The 24,137-nt window shown below is 58.4% G+C and overlaps 1 protein-coding gene across 1 annotated transcript in view; it reads left to right on the top strand.

The window, feature by feature from the left end:
• The window catches only part of ATP9B (ATPase phospholipid transporting 9B (putative)), a 100,934-nt gene that overhangs the window by 17,584 nt on the left and 59,213 nt on the right, over positions 1-24,137 (top strand). Inside the window, 5 exon segments of the mRNA XM_028524805.2 lie at positions 3,164-3,222; positions 9,173-9,224; positions 14,135-14,229; positions 20,573-20,653; positions 23,340-23,415. Coding sequence (XP_028380606.1) covers positions 3,164-3,222; positions 9,173-9,224; positions 14,135-14,229; positions 20,573-20,653; positions 23,340-23,415 — 363 coding nt within the window.

Raw genomic sequence — 24,137 nt, 5'->3', positions numbered from 1 at the left:
ACTCGCGGGGCCAGATGCCTGAGATGGGCCCGGCAGCGGGCCCCAGGCTCAGTGGGCTCTCGGACGGGGCGGGGGGGGGGGGGGGTGGCCGCACCCTGTGTGGAGGGGGCCTTTGCACTGGTTCCTGGGGGCACAGCAAGGCTCTGTGTGCCCTGGGGCCAAGGCAGTCTGGGAGGGGCGAGGTTTGGGGAATAGGAGGCGTGGCGGAGGGGGGAGGAGGGAGGGGGTCACCACAGGGCAGTGGGACAGGGGCCGCATGAGGGTGCAGCAGGGATGGGAGACAGGGACGGGAGACTGGGACGGCTCGGGGAGCCAGCGCGCTGCTCGGAGGCCGGCTGTGGGGAACCCGCGTGGAGGGAGGCGGGTGTGCGTGGTCTCCTGAGGAGTCGTTGAGTCAGGGAGCTTTTTGGGGGGAATGAACGTGATCCTGGGTATTTTCAGCGAGTTCTCTGGAACGTCACCCGGAGTCAGGGGAGCTGTGGCGTTGGAGACCGTTTGGTGGCCTGGTCTCCTCGCACAGACAGACACTCTGAGCCGCAGTGGGCCGCGGGGCCGCACGGAGGCCGGGGTGGGGGGGGGTTGGAGTCCCTCTGACCCCGGGGAGCCCCTGCACCTCGGCTCGCAGGACAGGCGAGGTGAGTGTGTCTCTCCCGCGGGAAAGCGGCGCCACCCGTCCTCCTGCAGCGCTGCGGCGGGCGCCCGGGGGCTGGGAGCCCGGGGGCGGGGCACGGAGACAGCGGAGAGGCCTCGCTGGGCCGTTCCGGGCAGGGGCAGGGGCTGCTGTCGCCTCGCTCCGAGTCCCTCACTCGTCACGAGGGCACCGAAAAGGGAAGGGCCGGCGGGGGGACCTGTGTGCCTCCCCGCGTGGGACCTGACAGTGGGCGGGGTGGGGCGGGGTGCTCCTCAGGCAAACTGTCACTGGTCCAAACACTGAAACGCGCCCTGCGGTGGGTGTCCTCACGGCTGTGCTCGGGACTGGCCTCGGGTCCGTTCCATGTCAAGCCTCATGCGCCCATTTCACGGACACTCGGGTGGACACCCCTGTTGGTTGGGCGGTTGTGTTCTCTCTGTGCGGTGACCTGTCACATTCAGGGGCGTTCTGTTGCCGCCCGCGTCTGCCGACTCTGGTGTCCGTATTTCTCCAGGGCCGGCCGCCGGCTCAGCGCCCAGAGGGCGGCAGCAACTGCACGGTTCGCGGCCCCGGGGCTGTTCAGAGGGGCAGCGAAGGTTGCGGTGCGGGGCTTCCCCTGGGCCCACGCAGTGGGCCCAGGCGGTTTTCCTGCTCCCCCCTGCTGGGCCGCTCACGGGCAGAACTGCAGGAAGGGGGCCCTGGAGGACACGCAGGCCTGCCCCTGACCCCAGGGTGAGCGTGAGCTCCGAGATGTGTCCCCTGAGCACTGATGGGAGGCAGACCGTTGTGCTGGTCAGGCCCTGGACTGCCTGGCCTCCCCTCTGTGCACACGAGGACACTGACGTTGGAGAACCTCACTCACACTGCCCCCTGCCTTGGACTGTGTTCCTTGGCGTGGAGTTGCAGGTCAGTCACGTTGGAGTGAGTAACAGTCGCTACGTAATGCTTGAGATTGAGGGCTGTTGAATCTGAATTCTGTCTGTTATGTGAAAGATAGTAACTTTCTTAGAAATGTAAAATCTTTTTTTAATATATTTTATTTATTTATTTTTAGAGAGGGAAGGGAGGGAGATAGAGAGAGAGAGAGAGAAACATCAATGTGTGGTTGCTGGGGGTCATGGCCTGCAACCCAGGCATGTGCCCTGACTGGGAATCGAACCTGGGACACTAGAAATGTAAAATCTTGATCAAGAAGGCAAGAAGGGTATGTTTCTGTTTTAGAACACTGTAAAACGTGTTGACTGCTTGTTTGTGGCACGGTGGTCTGGGACAGGGGGGCAGGGGGTGAAGAGGCCGAGGGGAGGAGCGGTGGGGGGGCAGGGGCAGGAGCGAGGGGAGTGGTGCCTGGTGGGAGGGGCTCCGCGGAGGCCGGTGGTGGGGGGGGGCGGGCGGGCGTGGACAGGAGGCTCCGAGTGACCAAGGGAGAAGGGGTCAGAGCAGGCGTTCCTCTGTGGCTGTTTTCTGGCTGTTCACAGACACACGCTGACCCGTCACAGAGACAACGCAGGACTTGTTGCGCAGGTGACTGACTCAAAAGGACGTTGCTGTCTCATGAATAGAAAGTGGCTCCAGCCCGTGGGTGTTTGTTATGTGATCGAGGACCAGGACAAATGTGACGGCATTTGCAAAGCTTGTTGACGCCCTGCAGACAGCTCTTAGGGACCAGCCGGGCACCACCCCCGTGAGGAGGCAGTGTTCCGGGGACCGGGCTCTCTGGCGGGGCGAGTGTGGTCTGGAGGACGGTGGGGCAGCGGGGTGCAGGGTGGCAGGCGTGTGCCGTGAGCTCGGCTCCGTTCTGCCAGCCGAGTGGACCGGATGTTAAAGTGGCAGCTGCGGGAGCGTGGGGACCCAGGAGGCCGCCACTGGTCCAGACAGGGCGGACGGGGAGCAGCGGGGGGGGGGGGGGGGGGGCGCAGACACTCGGGGGGAGAGGGAACTCGGGGCCTCACCTTGGCCGCCTGTCCCCTGCTCTGCGGGGTGGGGCCCTCCTCTGGGGCAGGTGTCAGACGCCGAGTGTTGTGTGTGACGGGGGTGCAGCCGGTGGGAGGGCGTCCCCCATCTGGCGGAGCCTCGGGCCTTCATGCCCCGTCTGAGCCGGTGTCCGGGGCGCTGCCTGACCGCCTCTGTCCTCCCCCCCCCGCCCCACATGGGCTCCGAGCCGGGCGGGCCGGGCACCGCGGCCACAGGGGTCTCACACTGCTCGGGGCTCACCTGCCATCCTCACACCACTCCCTGTGGCTGAGTGTCTGGTCCCGCCCGAACTCGCGGCCGAGTCGGGAGGAGCCTTCCGGGTGGGGCCTCGTCCACGTGCCCGGGGGGTGTTTCCGGGGGCGGCTCATTGTGTTTGGGGGCCAGCTAAGAACTTAATTTTAGTGGCTCATCTGGAATGTCTATCTTGGAAGTATAGATGGAGATAAGCACCTAAAGTCGTCCCCCCAAGAGTTATTTCCGAAGTGTTGTGTGTCAGCTGAAAGTGTAACTCTGGCGTGCTGTTGTTGCCCTGAGTTGACTGTGCCTCTTCTTCTTTTCAAGGTAAAGTGCAAGTTAAGAGTTCAGACATACGAGTTGGAGACCTCATCATAGTGGAAAAGGTTGATGCATTTTTAATATATTTTAGACACGTATATGCCAATTACTGCCTTTCAGTGTGATTGCGAGTAACTCGTGAAGATGAAGGAAACGGACATACTTGTTTTACATCTTAACCTCGCTGTGTAAGGTTTGCTGCATATGAAGAGAAACCCAGGTTTTCCCGTGGTGTCGTCTTGTTTGGCTAAAGTACACCTCGGCGCGTGGAGGGGGAGCCACGTGCTGTCTGTAAAACCAGACGTGTCGTCACCTGCTCACTGCTGCACTGTCGGAGTTCTCTGGCTTCCGCAGGAGCTGGGCCAGAGTCCGCCTCCGGCAGGATGCACTTCGGCCTCTAGAACTGCCCTTGACAGGGGAGGCCGGCACGTGGAGTCGCGGGACAGCCGTCCTTGGGGCCGTTGACAGGCCGGGTGTGGAGGCACCGAGGCGCTCCCGGTTGGCGGTGAGGTCAGGGAGTGCTCGGAAGGAGAAGTGGGCGTGAGAAGGGTCAGCAAGGGACAGCGTAGGTCAGTGTGGGGAGAGGCCGCCAGAAGACCCTCACAGTGGCCGGAGGGGGGAATCTCGGGCTGCCGCGGCCTGGGGAGCAGCCATGGGGGGGGCGACCACTCCCCATCCGGGACAGCACCCCAGCCCCTTGCTTTCACAGCCCAGGAGTGACTGTTTAGACATGCGAAACGGCAAGTGCCGAGAAGCCCCCTGCAGAGCAGCACAGCGCAGCCTTGGTGCCGGCTGGCGTCCAGGCCACAGGGAGGGCCACTCGGGCACCAGCCCGAGCCCCGGGGGGGGGGGGGCATCGGGCACCAGCATGCAGTGCCCCCCCCTGCAGACCGGAGCAGCCCCCCGTCCCACCCGGCTGGCCGAGGGTGGCTAGGGCCGTGTTCGGTCTTGCAGAGGCGAGTGGGAGACAGCACCCTGATTCGCCGCTCGTTTGTGTGGCGTGCACGTGCGTGGGTGCCGTGTAGGTTGCCAACCTTCGGCTCCTCCTGGGATTGCAGGTGCTTTCCGTGGCGAAGGGCCCCAGTGAACACCCCCAAGCGGAAAGGAAGAGGCAGACGTGCCCCCGGCCACAGGTGACGGGCCCGCGTGCAGAGGAGCCCGTGCCATTGCAGGAAACCTCCCGGGACTGACAGGGGCACGGTGGCTGCAAGCGATGAGATCCACACGCTGGCGCCAGCGACAGCGGGCGAGTGGAAGCTGAGCCGCGGACGCAGCGCCCTCGGTCGCCCCGAGGAAACACGGCCATGGAAACCCTGCGGGGGCGCTCACGGCGGGGAGGTCCCATTCACGGCCTGGAGAGCCGCACTGCGGTCTCGGGTGGCAGCTGCCCAGGGCTCCCCATGACTGGTCCAGGGCACCAATGCACACCCTGTCAGCACCTCGGCCAGGCTCATATGCTTCGTGAACAGAATAAGCTCGCTCCGAAACCGAGTTGGCCAGGCCCAGGCGCGGAAGTGGCCAGGAGCAGTCTTGGCAAGAGAAGGGGGGGAGGGGCATCTGTCTCCCCAGGCCAAGTCCTCCCCGGGGACGTCGGGAGCACGGCCTGCCTGCGAGGGGCACGGGCCGGCCCCCGAGACGACGCCAGGGAGAGCCCAGAGACAGGCCCACCCAGACACGCTCACGGGACGCACTGCGGGAGGGGAAAGCCCCGCCCCTGGTGGGTGAGCCGGAGCCCCCTGGGTGCACCCTCACCCAGGGGAGCACCCAGGGCACCCTCAGCGAGGCGTCACACTTCGTACAAACGCCCAGTCAGAACGGATCATGGGTTTTCGAGTAAACTGGAGAACTGGGAAAATTTAAGAAAAACAGGGAAAACACGTTCAGGATCTCGGCCAGGAAAGCAGCTCTTGGACTCGTCCCCAGAAGCACAGTGCACCAGAGGTGAGACCTGACAAGCTGCGTCCCGGGAACGCGAGAATCCCTGCTTTGCGAAAGACTCGTCGATATAAGGAGAAAACAGGCGAGAAGGGGGAGGGAATGTTTGTAAACCACGTGTCTGACAAGGGTTTTATCTACAACGTGTAAAACTGTTAAAAGTCAACAGTAAAATAAAGTCGAGTTAGAAAGTGGGCAGCAGGCACACAGGATTTCGCCGAAGAAGGAGGCGTGGACACAGCAAGTCGCCCACGGAGAGATGCCCCGCCTCACTGCCGCCACGTGGCAGCGAGCGAGTGGGCGGGTGGAGCGTCCCACGCGCGAGCAGCGCGGCTGCAGGGAAATCCAGGGCCAGGGCGGAGCTCCAGCAGCAGCCAGGGACAGGAGGGGTCGCCTGTGCTTTCCTCGTGGGAGTATCCGGTGTTACGGGCATCCCGGAAACTTGTCAGTCCGTTAGAAAGCTAAACACACACAGACTTCGTGACCCGGCAGTTGGACTGTCGCGCCTTCGTCGCAGAAAAGCGTTCGCTCGAGTCGGCACAGAAGGCTCTGCCTGACAGTCTGTGCCCTCGCCGTCGGTGGCGGCCGGAGGTCAAGCGGCCCAGCTGGGGACGGGCAGGGCGACTCTCGCACTCGACCCCAGGGCCTCACGGCCGCGACGCCCTCGCGCTGCTCCCGGTCTGCAGGGGAGGGGAGGGAGAGGCGTCCAGCAGTTATTTAAAGTTACTTCGGTTACTTACGGGTGCCTCGTAGACAGTAAACATGATGAGGGGGTGCAGTGTAATGGCTTGAAAATGAGGGAAGAGAAGAATTTCATGTACAGTGGCATCAGGAAGAATCAAGTACTTATGAATAAAACAGAATTCTCTTTCAAGACTAGACAGAAGCACAACACTTGCACTTGAAAGCCATGAAGCATTGTTGGCACGTGCTGAAGAGGACGTGAGTGGAAAGACGCCCCACGTTCACGGGTTGTTACGACGACCCCTCCGCTGGCCCGCGCGTGCAGGAGGGGCCCCGTCCCCCCCCCAGCCCCTGCCCCTGCCCTGTCCACCCGTCCTGCTGACCTTGTGCAGAAGTTGACGAGCTCAGCCTCACGTCCATTTGGAAGTACGAGGGACCCAGAACAGCCCACGTGACTTTTTTGAAGTGAACACAGCTGGAGTATCCGCATTTCTCCGCCTCAAGCCCTCGTGCAGAGACAGTCCTGGCGATCCAGACACCGAGGGGCTGGCCCAAGTTCGGGGTCGAGCGTCCGTCCACAAGGAGAGCCGTCACTTGCGGCCGGCCGACCTTTGGCGAGGGTGCCCGGAAGATTCGGTGCGATGGGGGTGTGGCCGGGCGGGCGCCCTTCTCAGCCCAGTGCGGCGAGAGAGGCCCTTCCGCCTCGTCGTCACGCGCGGCTGCAGCTCCTCCGCTTCGCTGCCGCGTGAGCTGCCCTGTGTCCGCTCTGCTGCTGCCGCCGAGCGCTCGGGCCGCTTCTCAGTGCTGCCGGCCCGGGGGCTCCTGCTTCTGTGCTGCCGCGGCGTGCGTGGGGTGTTGGGTGGGGGCGCACGTCCCAGCCCGCAGGCGCTCTGGTCAGCGCGCGTGAGGCCCGCGCTCCCGGCCTGCCGGCGTCCCGGTCTGTGTGCAGCCGACGCGGCGCTGGTGTGCACGCCCCTGGAGCTGACAAGGTGGGGCGTCTTCCTGTGTGGCCTGGGGCACCCCCCTGACCGGGGAAGAGCCTGCTGGGGTCTCCCGCCACCTCTCTCCTGGGCTCGCCTCTCTCCTTGCCAGCGTGGAGGCCCTCCGGGCAGCCCTCTGTCGCGGTCCCTCTTCCCTCCTGCTGTGCTGTGCTGTGCTGAGCAGAGATCCTTGCCTTTAGTCAGGTCCGCTTCACTGGTCTGTTTGCACTTCTTAAAAACACTGTTGACGGCGGGGAAGGATCTTCTTCCTTCCAGAGCGTCGTGAACATGCTCTCCTGTGTTATTGTTCAGGACTTCTGTCACGTGGATTTTGAAATTCAGAAATGCAGTTCCTCTGGAACAGATCTGTGTTTTTCAATGGAAGCAGGGCTCAGGCACCCCCTCCCCACCGCGGGCGTCTGGTCTTCTCCGCACCCGCGGGGGCTCCTCCCGGTCTGCCTGCAGTCCCCCCTCCCCCGCAGACCGGGCCCCCCTCTCGGGCGCAGTGCACTCGCTGGAGGAGGCCTGCCTCGTGGGTGTGGCTGTCCCGGCCCGGCCGTCAGCACAGCGCTGTCCCTGTTGGCCTCAGTCGTCCCTGGCCTTCGCGTCTCCCTGCACATGGTCGCGGGGCCTTGTCAGTTCCCACCGAAAAGCGCAGTCAGATGTTGTTGAATGTGTAGACCAGCTTATGGGCACTTGGCATGTTTGCAGTGCCGTATATTGTAGCCTTGGAACATGATACGTTGTATTTTTTAGGTTTTATTTAATTTCTCAGTAATATTTTATAGTTTTTTGTAAGGCTCGCCCATCTTTTATTAGTTTATTTTATTAGTTTTTTCTTACTATTCAGTTGGGCATATTTGAAAAATATTTACTTTCTATATTTGTTTTCTGTGTCATTAATTTTTGTGCTTATGTGTGCTTACATCTTGTACTTTCTCTGGTTCATTGGCTGTTTTTTCTTCCTGCTTCCAAACGGGTATTCAGTTCTCTGTATTTTCAGCTTCCCTCTTCTGTTGTATGCATTTGCTTGTGTATATTTTCCTCTGAAGGTTTTCCTGACTTTGGCTGTGTTCCACGCATTTTGATGTGCTGAGATTTTATTACTGGGTAGCTAAAAACCTTTTCTGATTGCCTTTGTGATTTCTTCCTTGGCCTGGGAGTTCCTTAGAGTGTAAATGCCGTTCTTTCTTCATGTTAGAAACAAGTGTCTTTCTTCTGCAACATCCTTTTTTCGCCTTAGCAACTTATATTTGTTTTTTGTTGCTTGCTGACTAACAAATAATCCATTTGTTTCCTTTTTACTGAATTAATTGGGGTGGCGCTGGGTAACAAAGTCACACAGATTTCGGGCACAGGGTCGCACGGCCCGTCGTCTGTGCACCGCACTGCCCGCCCGCCATGGGGTCTGTGTCCACCCCTGTCTACCCCCCTGCTGCGCCCCACCCCCATGCCAGCGCACCATTGTCTGTGTCTGGGAGTTTCTTCTCTTCTTTGCTCCATTCCTCCAGCCCCACCTCCACAGCTGCCGGCCCGCTCCCCGTCTTACCCTTGGCGACCGTGTGGGTGAGCGTGGGGGGCGTCATGCTGAGTGACGTGAGCCAGTCAGGGAAAGACAGGTGCCAGGTGATGCCACTCCTGCGTGGCATCGAACACACACGCTGAGCCGACAAGCAGAACAGAGACAGTCCGTTCCTGGTATCGTGTATGGGGACGTCCTTGTGTAGGTCTCAGAAAGTACAATTCCTGCAATTACGTGAAATATTCTCATTATACACTTTTTCATTTTGATACAGCTTTCTCAATCGATAGATTGTTAATAATAACGATTAAGTAAATATGTGACAACAGTTTTTATATGTCACATAGTATCATTGAGTTATTTTTTCCTTTTATAAAGCAGAAGAGGAGAAATAACTCAGTTTTACGGAGCGTATCTTTGGTTGCTCGGTTGAACATTGATTCAGTCACTCAGAATTTGCTAAGCGTTTTATTTACGGCACGCTCTGTTCTGTGTGAGGCGTTGGGAGAAGGCTCACCTGACTCTCCAGGGTCATTCAGTGTGATGGGGAGCGTGTGCTTTAATAAGGCAGCAACTGCTGTGTGGGGAGTGGGTCAGGGAGCGGTGGAGGCCACAGAAATGGTGACAGTTAACATTCCTCAGAAATGGGGCCGCTTTTGAGCTATCACTGAGTACTAGTCACATGGCTCATTAATGGGAAAAAATCTTAAAGGTCCAACTGAAGCATGAATCAAAATATTTGTTTTAATACAGATTGTAAATCTGAGTTGTTTCAACATAAATTTTAATGTAACATTTTAGTTGTTTTTATTAGCTATTTCTGCTTTGGAATGAAATTGTGTTTATTTATAAACCTGCATATAGATAATTAACATTTTGTGTTACTCTCTACAGAATCAAAGAATTCCATCGGACATGGTATTTCTTAGGACTTCAGAGAAAGCAGGTATCTTTATTCTTATTTACATTATTGATGACTCGGTATTTTGGGAGTTTAATTTTCATTTTGAAAGGAAAATTTTATAAAAACGTTTTTTTGAATGATAAATAATTAAATTCATTAATTTCTAAATTACATTAAACTGTTGATATTTAAAAGAGTGGTGTTCCCGTGTTCCCGTATGTTTGTTTAGAAAATAGGATCCTTTCAGAACCTACGTATCACATGAGCGCTTTCGTTCACGCCCGTGCTGCTGCCTAAGGAACTCGTGGTGTCACGGCTGAACATGTGGTTGTGCTCTGCGCCTGCGGTTCCATTCATCAGCTCAGCCGGCGTGTATGTGCCCTGACTGCGTGCTGGGCACTGCGTGGTGCGTGGGGCGGCAGAGGGAGCCACGCGGGTGCCCGCGGAGCTCGGGAGCCTCGCCCCCGGGCGGGTGGGGGCGCGCACACCGGCAGTGGCGGTGTGGTGCGGTGCGGTGTGGACGCGGTCAGGCGGGGCCCGGCCCTGCGGGCGGCTGAAGGAAGGCGGCTGGCAGCCGCGTGCGCCGCGTCCAGCCTTGGCCTTGACCTGTCCCAGCGGCTGCCTGCTCTGCTCTTCCCAGGCGGCCGGCGCACCGCTCTCGCGGGACCGGGGGCCTGGGAGCTGCCTGTTGAGATGGCGGAGCTCCGTGTCCTTCCGTGACCAAGCGTGTCCTTCCGTGACTCTGCGTGCGAGAGAGACGTTCTCGAAGGACCCAAACTGCCAGGCTTCTCCCTCCCATAGGCAGTGTCCTCCTGGCCCCGCGGCCCGGCGGCGGGCGGTCGGTGCCCGGCCTCCCCTGCACTTCGGGGCCCCCCCCCCGGGGCCTCCAGGGGCGCCAGGCGTCCCCACACAGATGGCCCTCGTGTCCCAGCGGCGGCGTGTCAGAGCTTCCCAAAGCCCCTTCCTGTCCTTTGGTGTCGGCTTTTAAGGTTTGTGTCGAACCCGTCGTCTACCCTGACTTGATGGCCCCTGCGGCGGCTGTTTCGATAAGCCACGGCCCCTGACGGCTTCCGACAAGCCGCCCGGGGGACCGCTCTCCCCAGTGGGTGGCCTCCGCCTCAGGCGCCGTCCAGACAGGCCCTGCCTGCCGGGGGGCCGCAGCTCTCTGGCCAGAGAGCAGCCCCCCGCGCTGCTGTCGGTGTGCTTCTCGGACAGACACGCCCGGACGGTCACGCAGTGTCTGTGCGCCAGGGTCCCGAGCAGGCCGCTCCGCACAGTGTCTGCTGGTGGTCTCACACAGCGACGGGGAGGGGACCTTCAGAGACTATTTATGCCGCCCTCCCTGCCGACACCGCCTGCCTGCGGTGTGCCGTCATCTGCAGACACACACACTGCAGTCGTCACCGTGAGTGACCGAAACCTGTCCCTGTGGACGGTGCTTCGACCCCAAGTGGCCCTTTCAGTGACTGTGCTGAGAGTGCACCTGAGGCTGAGAGCACTCCCCCGAGCGTGGAAGTAGTTCAGTCGTTGAAGGAAGTGGACGGCAGAGGCCGTGGTAGGGGTGGAAGACGAGGAACACCCCGCATTTCACAGCCGGAGACAGGAGTGTCCGCTCTCCAGAGGAGGACTCCGAGGCCGGGGACTGTCCGACGGCCGCGGTCCTGGACCTCCTTTGAGGCCTCCCGCCGGCCTCCCACCGTGCCGTCGCCGCACCGTGGTTACAGCAGCAGCGGAATGGAGTGGACGAGCGTGCGCCGGGCCAGTGGGATGGGCTGGGTGTTGCCCCTGGGCTGGCACCAGCGCTCCGTCCAAGCGGATGGCGCCCTGCCCCCCGCCCCCTCCCGCTGCACTGTGCCGGGTCGTGGGGCCGCCGCTGTGCGGAGGGGTGGCGCCCAGGGTTTCGGGTCTCTTCCAGAATCTAGGAGTTAGCTCCTTGTCACCCACAGACATGTACATTCATGCACACGTGTGCTCGTTTTTTTATGGCTTTATGTATTTTGGAAGGTTATTGATGGATCCAAGTTCAGCGCTTTGGTCTGTTTTAGCCTGTGATTCTGTTATATTTCTCAGCTTTATTTTGTTTCTATCAAATTACAAAAAACAATTGCTAGTTACTCATACCGAAATGTCAGATATGTTTCATGCTATTTTTATGTTCTTTGTAAAGTGGACCAAAAGCTTCCCACTGTATAAAATTTGTGCCATAAAATTACCTGCAGTTAAGGACCCTTAGCGGTGGCAGTTCTGTTTCTGTGACTTCAAGTAATTGTTCTAAGTGTTTTGCCTAGTTTTCAAAAGTACACATACCCAGGATTTTTTGTGTATCTGCTAGCACTGTCAATAGTACTTTATTGCTACTTTTCAGTTCCCGCTCAGAGACACCTGGTGGGGCATGGCCTGTCGCAACAGGAGTCGCCCTGGGGGCGTCGGAGGCCTGGGTCTGTGGGGCGAGGGGGAGCCTGGGCCGTCCCACGGGCGTTTGTCAGTGCCGCTCAGCGAGTCTCTCCGTGGCGTCGTATCGACTGTGTATTAATACAGGACGTTCTATTGGGCCGTCAGCTGATTGTTTAGAATGCAGATGAAGCTGTTGATGGATCTGGTGACTGATGGCTTAAATTCCAATTAATCAATGGCTTCATCAGTTTCTTAATTCAGATCAATTATCTCCTGAATGCACACGGTTCTTTTAGCGGTATTAAGAGAAATTAATGCTTGAGAACTAATTTTCATCAATCTCTTATAAATGCCAATATCTTTTTCACTTGCCTCCTAAATGATGACATTACAGTTTAAGTGTCTGGGACACATTACAGTAGCTCAGCTGTCACTGGTTAGTGGGGCGAGGGCAGCAGGTGACACCGTACTCGTCCCCGCTCTCTCTGCGGCGCTATTCATCTTGCCGTCGGCTTAAAAATTTCATGCGGAGTCATTAAGTCGCATGAATGATTCAGAAATTAAGTTTGACGGCGAACGATCTGGTCTCTCACGTGCAGAGTCGATGCCGGGTTTCCTCCCGTCGGCACACGCCGTGGCCGGCTCTCTTGGAGCTGTTGGCCCCATGGGCCGCCGTGGGCCGTGGGCTGCCATGCTGGGGGCTCATGGCAGGGCGTGGCGGGCTCGTGCGCTGCGGCCACGTCCACGGCGTGCCCGCAGTCCCAGCGTCGGCGTCTGCTGCGGCTCCGCTCTGCACCACGGGCACCGGTTGATCTCAGCTTGATTGTCACTGGGCCTGCCCTTTCCTGTCAACTCTTGTCAATTACACAAAATAAAATCCAGTGTTCATACGAAGTCCGTAACAGGACACAAGCAGACCGATTTAATAATTCACTTTTGCCAAGCCCTGACAGGCATCGGTTGGAGCTCACGCTGGCTGTTACAAAATCGGCAGCTACGGCTCCTGTAAGACAAGCCCACTTGGCCGTACCTGTGGTCACGGCCGCCCCAGCTCCTGCTCCAAACCCCATCAGTCACTGCAACAGCGGCAGTGCTCCCTGTAACGGGAGATAAATGGCACGTCAATTTCTTGTAAATTTTTAAAATAGCACATAATTATTTAACGTGCAGCAGGTCCTTTTCTTTAAGAAAGGCAGCTATACTGTTTCCCCGTTCCATAACTTACAGCAATCCAGACAGACACGCCTTCCCCTTGAGAGGCCCAGAGCGTCTGCAGGGGGTGCCCCCCGGGGGGACGCCCACGTCGTCCCGTTCCGCGCTAGAAAGCTGACCTGAGCAGGGCGGGCGCTGACCTTTCAAAGTGCGCGCCAGACAGGATCCAGCCTCCAGCCTGTGTGCGGCTTTCGTGTTCTGCACCAGACCACACACACACACACACACACACACGCAGGGTGATCACATACAGACGCAGGGTGACATGCACAGACGCAGGGTGACACGCACGCAGGGTGACACAGATGCGGGTGACATGCACAGACCCAGGTGACGGCCGCACGGAGACGTCTCGGGTGACGCACGAGGCGATCGGACGGTCGGCCCTGTTGCGCCCCAGGCGGGGGCCCAGGCTCTGCAGGCCTCCTGGGTCCCTTAGGCTGTGGGGACACCCGTGGTAGAGGCCGGTCGGAGGGGAAAGGTGTGACTGGTGAAGAGCCGGCGTGGGTCGCGCCTGCGGCGCAGAGTTGCTGGTGGTGTGACCAGTGGGAAGGGCGTCGGCGGGCAGAGAGCCGTGCCTGGCGCTGTGCACGCAGGAGAGCCGAGCGTGCGCAGGTCTGTGTGAGCCCTGGGACGCGTGCACAGCTGTGCTGGCTGAGTTGTGGGACGGTTCCTGGTCGGTCTTCGTAACACGTGTCCCCAAGCGTGAGAACTGACATCGCCCCAGTGTCCCCGGGTGTGTCGCGCTGTGCGGGTGGAACGTGCCATCCTCTGAGGGCCGGCTCCGGGAACAGCGTCGTCGGGGGGCGGGGTGGGGGGGCCTGGGTCGTTGGAGCGTGGCGTCTGCCTCTTCCTGCTTCCGGCCGGGTGGGGGTGTCCATGCGACTGTGGCCTGGACTGGGGTGTCAGCAGTCTACCTGTGCCTCTGTGACGGAGCGTGGGCTTTGTGACGGAGCGTGGGCTCTCTGGCGGCGCCCGGACGTTTCAGCGCCAGAGTCACAGCTCGCGTTCCTGGGTCACAGCTCGCGTTCCCGGGCACTTTTGAGCCTTTGCTTATTGTTCTGTTATCAAAACATGAGTCGGCGGTAGAAGTGATCGGTGAGGTCTTCTGAAATAAAGCAGAACTGACGTTAAACCTCGCCAGGCAGGAACACCGAACAGGAGGTGAGCATTACACCGTCAGTGGCCTGCACCCTTCGGCAGGCCTGTTGTGTGGATCCAACAAGTAGGGCTGCTGAAGGCTTTTGATGGGACTCTGTAGACGTGTGGTTTGGGGTCTGCCTGTGCTGAGCAACTTCGGTTTTTGAGTGCCTGTGACTCAGGAATTCCTCTTCTCTGTCCCCAAGGCTCGTGTTTCATACGAACAGATCAACTCGACGGCGAAACCGACTGGAAGCTGAGAGTGGCCGTGAGCTGCACGCAGAGGCTGCCAGCCCTGGGGGTGAGCACACCAGCTGACTCACTGAATGCACTGGTGATTTTTAAGATAGCGTTTTTTACCAAAGGAGAATCATCGAAAATTATGCCAAAATGACTTCTGTGGTATCTCAGCACGTACCCTGTTCTGGGCACAGTTTCGAGTGTCCCTGTCGGCTCGACCCCGAGGTTTCCTTCCTTTTCGTTCCCTTTCTGCTCGTCAGACCCTCTCTGTCGAGCCGTCTTTGAAAAAGCAGCGCGTCGACGCGGGTTTGGTGGGGTTTGGTGGGCCCTCCACGCTGACTCGGACCGTGCTCTCTGGGTGGGCGTCGGCCCCGCCCAGCGCGCCGCAGTCCCGCCTGTGCAGGCAGCTGGTCCTTTGGGGGGGGGCGGGGCTTGGATCCGGAGCCAGCGCAGTGGCTGGGGCTCTGCGAGAGGGGAGGGCACTCACACTCAAGCTGGACCTTTGTCCCCGGGGACCAGCAGGGGTGGGGCCAGGCAGGACCGGACTCGGCACTTGGGTGTTTTGGGCGATGTCTCAAGCATGTCACTGACGCTGAGAATCTCCCCAACTGGTAAACATCTTCTTTCTTTCTTTTTTTTTAAACAAAACCACAGTTGCAGGCATTTGGGGTTTATTTTATGGTATGTGTGGTGTTCATCCGAATGAGAGAAGCTTCGTTGTGTGTGACCTGCTGATACTCAGTGGCCGGTGAAGAGGGGCTGAGACCCTCCAAGAAGGACTGTTTGCCCACGTCCGTGGGGGCTTGGGGGCCGTCCTCGGGGCCCGGGGTCCTAGACCAGGCAGGGACCGGACGGGGCCCTGGGTGTGAGACTGGGGCGCGTGCGGTGCTCCGGGCGTCGGGGCTGCCCGTGCCCCCGGCGGTCCCTCAGCTGGAGCCCGTGGGGCTGTGCTCCTCGTCCTCTCCGTGCCCAGCCGCACGTGGCTTGCTCCCGCTTCCCGAGCGAATGTGGGTGCCCGTGTGCGTGGGGGCACTTGTTGGTGCTGCTTCTGCGTCTGTTACGGAGCCCTCACTTGGCTACCTCGGGCCGCACCGGCCTCGTCCAGCTCGTTGGGAGGAAGCCCGTCTGTCTCCTGCGTTGTTTGGATGTGCTCGGTATGAGAGTGGTGTTACTTCTTTTTTAAATACTGCACAGATTCACCCCTGAAACCACCTGGGCTAAGAGCTCGTTTGTGGGAAAGTATTTAACTGTGGATTAACTTTCTGAATTAGATAGTAGAGTTAATCAAATTTCCTGTTCATTGGGAATTTGTGGTTTTCAGTGAATTTATTCATTTTCTATAAGTTGCCAAATTGAATGGCATGAAATTCATACTGTTATTTCTAGCGTTTGTAGGTCTCACGACCTCCTTCATCCTCAGTATTGGTTCTTTACATCCTTTTTTCTTGGTCAGTCCGGCCAGAGGCTCATCAGCTTCAGTGATCATTTCAAAGAGCTTTGGGGTTCGTTGATTATGATCTGTTCGTTTCCGCTGTTACTGATTTCTGTTCTTCATTTCCTTCGTTCTGAGTTTGGGTTTAATTTTCTTTTCTTGCTTAACTTTTTAAAGAAGTTAGAATCTCGATTTTGCACCTTAGTCTTTTCTGTTACCAACTTTTAGAGCCCAGAGTCCCCTTCGAAGCGTCACCTCGCCGGCACCGTCGTCACCATCTGGTCCGGGATGTCCTCGAACTCCTTTGCTGCGGCTTGCTCTTTCACCCTCGTTTACTGGGGGACGCACTGTTTGTTCACCAAGTGTTCGGGGTTTTCTCGTTGTCGTTTATGGTTTGTTACTCGATTCTGTTACGTCCACAGAATGCATCTCGCTCTGTCTCAGCCCTCCTGTGTGTGAGCCGGGCCCGCACACGCTGCCTCTGGGTTAGTGTTCCACGTGTGCTCAAGACATGTTCTCGTGCGCCGTGCGTCAGCGTCTGCCTGGAGCAGCATGCAGCTCCCACACGGTTGTCCAGACGAGTCGGTTCTCGTCAGGAGACAGTCTCGCGGTCGGTTGGCTTCCCGGCGGGGGTGGGGCTGCTCGCTGGGTCTGTGCTCCCCGCCCAGTTGCAGAGCGTCCCTCCTCTGCGTCCTCCTCCCTTTTCTAGCGGCAGCGTCCTCAGCAGCCACTCCCGGCGGAAGGGGGGGAGGTCCCCGGTGGCCGGCCAGAAGGGTTTCCTTTGGCCGTCCGGCTGGGAGGGGCCCCACTCCCAGGAACCCTCCACTCACGGGCGAGGCCCCTGGGAAGGAGTTGCACTGAGTCGTCAGTTGTAGCAGATTAATTTTGTCACGAGTGGTAGGGAAGATGTGCAGAGGTAAAGCACTGCATGGGAAAGAGTTGGTCTGAAAGAAAAGCCAAACGTAAGCCAGGCAGACAGAAGCGTGTGGTTTCTGGCGGCACGAATGGTAATTCCGGGTGGGGGGTGGTGGAGGCTGCAGATGGCAGGGAGGCCTGCAGGGGGCGTGAGGGAGGTGTCGGGAGGGAGCCTGACGGTGGTGACGGCACAGGTGTGCACGTGTGTTAGCGTGCAGAAAAGTGGACGCTTGTATTTTTAACTTTTTTCTTATGATCGATTCTAAAGAGAGGGGAATGGAGGGAGAGAAACACTGATCCGTTGCCTCCTGCATGCACCTCGACCGGGGACCGAACCCTCAGCCCGGCATGTGCCCTGACGGGGAGTCAAACCCCAGACCGTCCGTTTTGTGGGACACACCCCGCCCACTGAGCCCCACGGCCAGGGCAGAGTCGTGCCCTTTAAACAGGTGCCACTTATTGCCTGTAAATCATGTCTTAAGAAAGTAAAGTTACATCGTTATTATCTCTGCTTTTTAGTATGAATCATGGTGACGGGAACTGACATTTCATCATATTCAGGATTGTAAGGATGGTTTTCATTTTTATTAGTGACACAGATGTATAAATTTCAAAACATTACAAAATTACAGTGAACAAGTCACGTAATACTAACTTTAAAACGTCATGGTCAGTACTAACTTCATGGCAGGGAGTGGGGTGGAGCATTTGGACTGAGCTACTATGTGGTGAATGAAAAACTTTTTAAGTTTCGATGTGGCCATAAAACCAAGAAGCAGTGTATTCCCAAAGTAGGAAATTTAACTGAATTTCTGATTCATCAGTTAGATTCAGCGTGTAGCTTTGTATAATCAGGCAGGTTTTACACGGCTGTTTCTTTCACGGGAAAGACAGCTGCAGTGCTACCGTGGATACAGGCCAGGCAGCCTGGTTCCTCATGTGCCAGCGGGCACACCCGTAACTGTCACTCACGGGACCCCTCCGTCCGGAAAGGAGTGGGTCGGGACTACTTGGTGTCATTTGCTGTCGGTCCCGTCACCAGCCGGGCGCCGTGTGCCCTGGGACACCAGCGGTGAGGACACCCCACGTCTCAGGACTTTCCTTCGGAACCGAGGACCTGCCCAGAGTAGCCTCCCCGGGTCCTGCGTCCCCGGAGCGCCTGCTGCCAGCAGAGGGGACGCGGCCCCCGGCCCCACGGCAGGTCCCGCAGGGCCCCTCGCGGTCGCACTGCTGCCCCGGCGTTGAGGAGACCCGAGCTCCAGGCACCTCACACCTCGGGAAATACGCTTCTGGCTTTTGTCATCGGGCGCATTTATTAACAACGAGTCACGGCGGTTTTCAATAAATCATGACTCGCTGATTTATTTCAGAAGATCCATAGAGCAGTAAACAATACCATTTACATTTAATGAGTTTTATTGAACGAAGGGCAATTTTATTTGTAATGAACCACATGTTATGATTAAGGATGTATTTTAATGACCTTTAAGCAATGCAAACAAATGTTGCCCTTGACCTAGTAGCAGAGGCTTTTCCACGTGATGGAAAACTTGCGAATGGTTTTTAAATGATCACGAGGAGCTCCAAGTGGCATTCTCATTACTGTGCCATCACTCCGTCATCTGGTGTCTGATACGCCAGATGAAACGCGTTCCCCTAAACGTCCGTGTCGACGTGCGGGTGGCTGCTAGCTTGTTCCTCATTGCCGTGTCTCCAGAGGTAGTGTGTTATAGGAGCGTTTCGATTTTTAGAAATTACGACGACCGTGTAATACGAATAGTGAGGGGTTCTCGAATTTGCCTTACCCTAGGAGCTGCTGGCTGCGTGTTCGGTTCGACCTGCTAGTCACACACACGAGTGTAAAACGGTCACGCCAGGCATTTCGCCTTGCGTAAGCTAGCTTGGCCCCGTTAACTTGAAAACATTGTTCTCGGTTAGCACGTAGCCCGGGCTGCCGTCGGAGACCCGCGGTGCTGAGCCGGTCCGTCCGCCCGCGGCCTGGCACGGCGCCCCTGCCCCCTGGCCCCCGAGAAGCTGTCTCTGGCGTCTTCCTGCGCGGCCTCCTTGAGGGCGAAGGCGTGAAAACAGCTCGTGCGGTGCAGCACCTCCAGCACCTCCCCCTCCCTCCCCGGCTCAGGAGCCTGGAACCTGAGGAGCCCCCTCCGCCCTCGGGCCGAGGCTCTGTGGGCGGGGCCTCCCGGGGCCCATCCCTGCTTCCCTCCCGCCCTGCAGGGCTCAGGGACGCCCACGGGGTCCTGGCTGCAGCTGGCAGATCAGCGCCCATTCACCCACAGTCCACCCAAGAAGACCCAGCCGCCCCTTGGCATTTTGGGCCTTGAACGTCGCTGGCCGCTCTCCCGGCGACAGGAGGGGAGCCTGCGGACCTTTTGGAGGGGTCAGGGCAGCCTTGCTTCCTCCCTCTGCCCGCAGTGACCTCTGTGGTCACAGCAGCGTCACTGGGGTCAGGCAGCTGTCCCAACACCCCAGCCCTTCAGTCACCCCCTAACCAGGTGTCTCCCTCACTGCAACAACGTTGCTCAATAGTCAAGCCACCTGAGCGAGGCGGGTCCCGGAGGGCAAGGGGTCCCGGTCAGACCCCGGTCCTCTGTGCAGGCTGCACTGCGACCTGTCTGGGGGTGCCGACCACTAGGGAGCAGCAGTGAGGCGCCCGAAGATGGGGCCTCCCACTTGCCCCGCGGGCAGGGGTCCCATGTTGGGGCTGATAGTGGCCCCATTTCAGATGGCCATCAGGGCAGAAGCCCTCAGTGCGGTCAGCTCAGACGGCCTAGCTGGTGCCCGCAGCGCCGACCGAGGACGGGGACAGGCCCGGACTGGTGTCCCTGTTCCTGTCAAACTCTGCCCTTTGGTAAAGACAGGTGACCTTAAACTTCTGTTTTGAATTTGTCCAGCTTTCTGTAGCCGGTTGGAAGTGTTCAGAAAGAGAGAAACAACTGAAATATCAATAATTAAAAGACCCTTAAAAGTCGACCCAGGAACAGCTCCAGCGTGGGCAGCCTCCATGTGCGGCTGTGGTTTGTGCGATGCTGGATTCCTGTGAGCAATCCCAAACACGCACGGGTGCGTCTGGGTTGTCACCACCCCCATCACGCCATCGGTCTGAATTCAGGCGAGCCCCACGGCTGCGTGCCTGCGCGTCTTGTCGGACACCGCCGCGCAGGTGTGAGGTCAAAGTGCGAAGTCACTTTCCTGGGTGGACTCCCATGCGGGCTGTGGACTCGTCAGAGTCCAGACAGGAACGTTGCGTCTTGGTGAGGTGGTGAAGTCATGGTGTGTCATTCAAAAATTAAAGCTCTTTATGTACACTGCTTACATTACTATACCTTCTGCTATTTTAGGAAAACGTAAAACCAACTGAACCTTCCGAACCAGCAGGCATACTTTTATAATTACCGTAAACAGGGTGCTTAAAACCTCACGTTGGAGACGTGCCGTTTAACTCTCACGTGTTGCGGGGAGCGGGGTGACCCGTGGTGCACATCTGCTCTGCTTCCCCACTGCCCCCGGGGAGGGGGTTCCGCTTCTGAGGATCGGCCGGGGCCCCCAGGACGCCTCTGTCCTCTGCACAGCTTCGGGGGAGGTGGCAGTCCATGGCAAGTGTGGCAGCTGCCGGGACACCAACATCTGCACACAGGAGGCGTTTTCCGGGTTCTCTCATAAAGCACAAATCCCACCGAATACCGAGGACTGGGGTATTCCGAGAGCTTCTGACCCCCCATGCCCAGCCTCCCCCACCACAGCCGGGTCCTAGGGCAGCCCCAGGCCACACACACCCGACCAGCGTCTCCCAAGGGCCTTGGCCTGTCGACAGGTAGCAGTTGTCTGTCAGAATCAAGAGAAATTGCCACACCTCCGATGAGCTTAAAAAGTGTTTGTTTTAGTTACCTTCCATCCTAGTTTATACCGTTGGCGTGCAGAAGGTAAGGAAGTCAACCACCACCTCTGGTAAATAACGTGTAAACACATTAATTGGTGACTGGGAGGCTTTCAAGGCCTCCTGCCTGGTGACACCCACTCACGCAGCTGTTCTGTGCCCCAGGACCTCCTCTCCATCCGTGCGTACGTCCACGCCCAGAAGCCGCAGCTGGACATCCACGGCTTCGAAGGCACGTTCACCAGGGTGAGTGGCCCGCCTGCGTCCCGCGTGTTCATCGTGTGCATCGGTTAAGCACTGCAAACCTCCGTTTTGAAAGAGCAGTCAAATCAAGGGTAAACTGATAGAAATTTTGAACTAAGGAGGGAATACCTAGAAAATGTTCCAAGTTTTTAAGTTTTTCTATATCCAGTCTTTCTTTAGGATGCATTCAGTATATTTTTAAAGCATATTTACTGTTGGTAAGATCTTTCTCCCGGAAAACATTCTGAGTCAGTAAGATGAGGTAAGTTAGCTGTTTGAGTTCTGACTTTGGAGAACAGGCGATCCACTACAGTATCCACACTATTTCTTAGTGCTGTGAGCTAGCTGGAGGAGGAGTGTGTGTGTCCGTTCCCTTACACACGCGTGCGTATGCGTTCTGCTCATTACTGTGGTGTGCGGTCCCCTCCCCTCCTGACCGCGTGGTGGGGCTCGGAGGAGTGAGTTCACGCCACGTCAGCAGCGTGTCCTGACGTTGTCAGTGGTGCACAGCACTGAAGGGACCTTTGCGTGTGACCGCAGCCCGTCTTTAACTGCTGCAGCTACTGTGGAAAGATCTGTGGGTGCGGTCAGCTGTGTTTCACCCTGGGTCACACGCAAGGCGTGGCGAGCAGCCGTCCCTTGAGAAACCGTTTGCTAGGGGTCTGATGTGTGCCCATCCTGGGCGCCTGCTGCGAGTGTCGGTGCGCCGACCTGCCATCCGCCAGTGCTTGTGTTTTGCACGCCTCTGGGTGCCCCGTGCTGACGTCAGCGCACACGTTCGGGGTGGCCATTTCAGTTCACACCAGAGCCACAGTAATGCTGGCTTTCAGAGGAGTGATTTTCCTTGCCTTTTGCATTCAGTGTGTTCGTCTGTTATATGGTGTGTTGGACGGAAAGTCTGGTCTCCAACCACTGCTGCACTAACATTCGCCTTCACGGGGGTTGGTGAGTTTACCGGCACCGAGACCTGTGTTGGCGGTCAGCTTCGCGTCAGTGTCGGGCCCCTCGCGGCCCCCACAGGACGCCCTGAGCACTCCTCGGCGGCGGGTCTCGTGCCCACAACTCTTCAGCTCGGCCCGTCTTGCAGCGTTTTGATTTCTTCCTTGCTTTGGAAGGACAGTTTTCCTGGACATCCAGACTCTCCTTCCCTGTTAGCATCGGGACTCCATCAGCCCGCTGCCTCTGGTCTTCAGAGGTTCTGAGGAGGACCCTTCAGAATGCGCGCGGTGACCCTCTCTCGGCTTTCAAGACCGCTCTCTGCGTCTCTCTCTGTCCAGACGTCAGCTGTGATGTGTCCTGGCCTGGGTCTCACCGAGTTCCTCGTGCTGCGCGTCTCAGCGCGGATGTTTGTGCTGACGCCTCTGGCCACGCTGGGGGGCTTTCAGCCCTGTTTCCCCAGGCCCCGCCCCCCTCCTCCCCAGGCCCCGCCCCAAGCCTGGCCATTGGCTTCCTGCTGCCCCTCGGTCCTGGGGTCCCTTCCTGGGGCCCCTCCCCTTTCCTCCAGCCTCCCCTCTTCGGTGGGGCTCCGCGGACGAGAGCGCCCCCATCATCCTGTTCCCACGCTCACTGCCTGAGGTTCCTTGGGCGGGTGTCTGTATTTCTGCTGCTGTATTGTCGCCTCTTGAACTTGTCCTTTCTTCTGGTTTCTGTTTAGGTGTTCTGTCTCTTTATTCGTAGATCATGTTTTTAACTTTGCCCACATCTTCATTTCTTTGAACATGTTTCATTTGTTTCCTTTAAAGTCTGTGTCTAGTAGATCTGCGGTCGGGTCCTTTCCAGAGTTGGTTTCTGTTGATTCACGTTTTTCTTTTAAGTGGACTGCACTTTTCTGTTTTGTTTTGGTTTTTTATGGCTTCTTTTCCGGTTGAACAGTCCTGTGGTGGCCCTCGAGGTCAGGTTCTTCCCCTTCCTCGGGTTCTGCCGCTTTCTGCAGGCTCCCTCCGTGCCAAGGACCAGCCTGCAGTATAAACTTCACCTCTCTGCGTGCCTCCTCTGAGCTTTCCCCGGCCAAGTGCACGCCCTTGCCGCCTTTCCTCGTGCCTGTTTCGATGGCCTTACCCTTCGTGTCTGGCTCCCGGGAGTGCAAACGCTGGAAAATTACGGTGTGGGCGAGTCCTCGCTCTTTCCGCTTCCGGAAGTCACTGGAGTGGCGGGGCCTCGCCCCGCCGCCGCGGAGGGAGACGCAGCGCCGCGGCCACCGCTGCTCTTCTGCGGCTGTGCTGCGGCGCAGCGTGGGCGGCGGCGGGGCGCGGACCCCGGTGCTGCGGACCGGACCGGGCTCTTTAACTGCCCTGTTTTGGGTGCATGTGTGTAAGCAGCCGCTTCGGAGCAGGTGTCCCGGTGCCCGCTGTGCAGCGGGCTGGGGGTGGGGGGGAGCCGGTGGGCTGGTGCCGAGACCCACGATGGACCGGAATTAACCAGAACTTACCGCCCACGCCTTCCTCTGGAACTTGGCAGCCTTCAGGAGACTTCGGTTCCAACGCGGCTGCACCACGCGCGTTGTGCCCGCGACGGCGCGCGGTGCCCGCCCTCTGCTCAGAGCTGCGGCTCGGTCCCTGGTTCCCACCGTGTTTGGCCGTGCCCTTGCCCTGCAGCCGGCCCGCGGACTGCCCCACGCGGCGGCCCTCCGCGGGGTGAGCCGTGAGAGTGGTGGTGACTGACTGCTGTCCCCTCTTCTCTTCCCGAGCAGGAGGACAGTGACCCGCCGGTTCACGAAAGTCTCAGCATAGAAAACACCTTGTGGGCCAGCACCGTGGTGGCCTCAGGTAAGAGGTCCATTCTGTTCTTACTGTTGATTCGCTCGTAGTGGGGGATGCTTCGTGTTTTCAAGGGACACCCCCCCCCCATGCATCTCGTGGGAACGTCACTAAGGGAGCCTGCAGGGCCGGGGCCCTGGGCGGCTGGGGCGGGGCGGGGCCGCAGGGCAGCGGGGCGGCGGCTGAGCGAGAGCACCCGAGCGCAGACGCGGGGACGTGTCTGTGGCGGTGGACGAAGTGATTCACTGTTGAACCAGTGGGGGCGCGTCTGCTCTTTGTTTTCATATCGTTTCTCTCGTTCGCTAGTGGTTGTGGTATTCTACAAAACTAGTCCTCGGGACAGAGGAGAGGTTTAAAAATGAAACCCGGCCCTCTGTCGCACCTCGTTGGGGGCTCCCGCCCCAGAACAAGGCCAGTGGGTGCAGAGTGCAGGGTCGGGGTTCTGGGGTGCGACTACCTCCTGCAGCTATCCGGGTGTCCCTGGCAGCGACGCAGGGGGGTGAGGTAGGCGGGGCACTCCGGCAGGGGGCGGGGCCATAGCAGGTAGTCCAGCCCCGCGGCCGGGCACTGGCGTGTGCAGCCCCAAGGCCGGTTCCTGGCTCCAGCTGGAGCGCTGTGTGGTGCTCACGGATCCCCTGTCCCTGCCATGTCTCTGAACCACCTACCTGGTGCTCGCTCTCTGCTCCCCCAGTGACCCCGGGGCGCACGCAGCAGCCCTGCGCAGAGGCTCT

This window comes from Phyllostomus discolor, chromosome 9 (genome assembly GCF_004126475.2).
Source record: "Phyllostomus discolor isolate MPI-MPIP mPhyDis1 chromosome 9, mPhyDis1.pri.v3, whole genome shotgun sequence".
Taxonomy (NCBI): domain Eukaryota; kingdom Metazoa; phylum Chordata; class Mammalia; order Chiroptera; family Phyllostomidae; genus Phyllostomus; species Phyllostomus discolor.
This window is presented reverse-complemented; position numbering and strand designations above follow the sequence as displayed.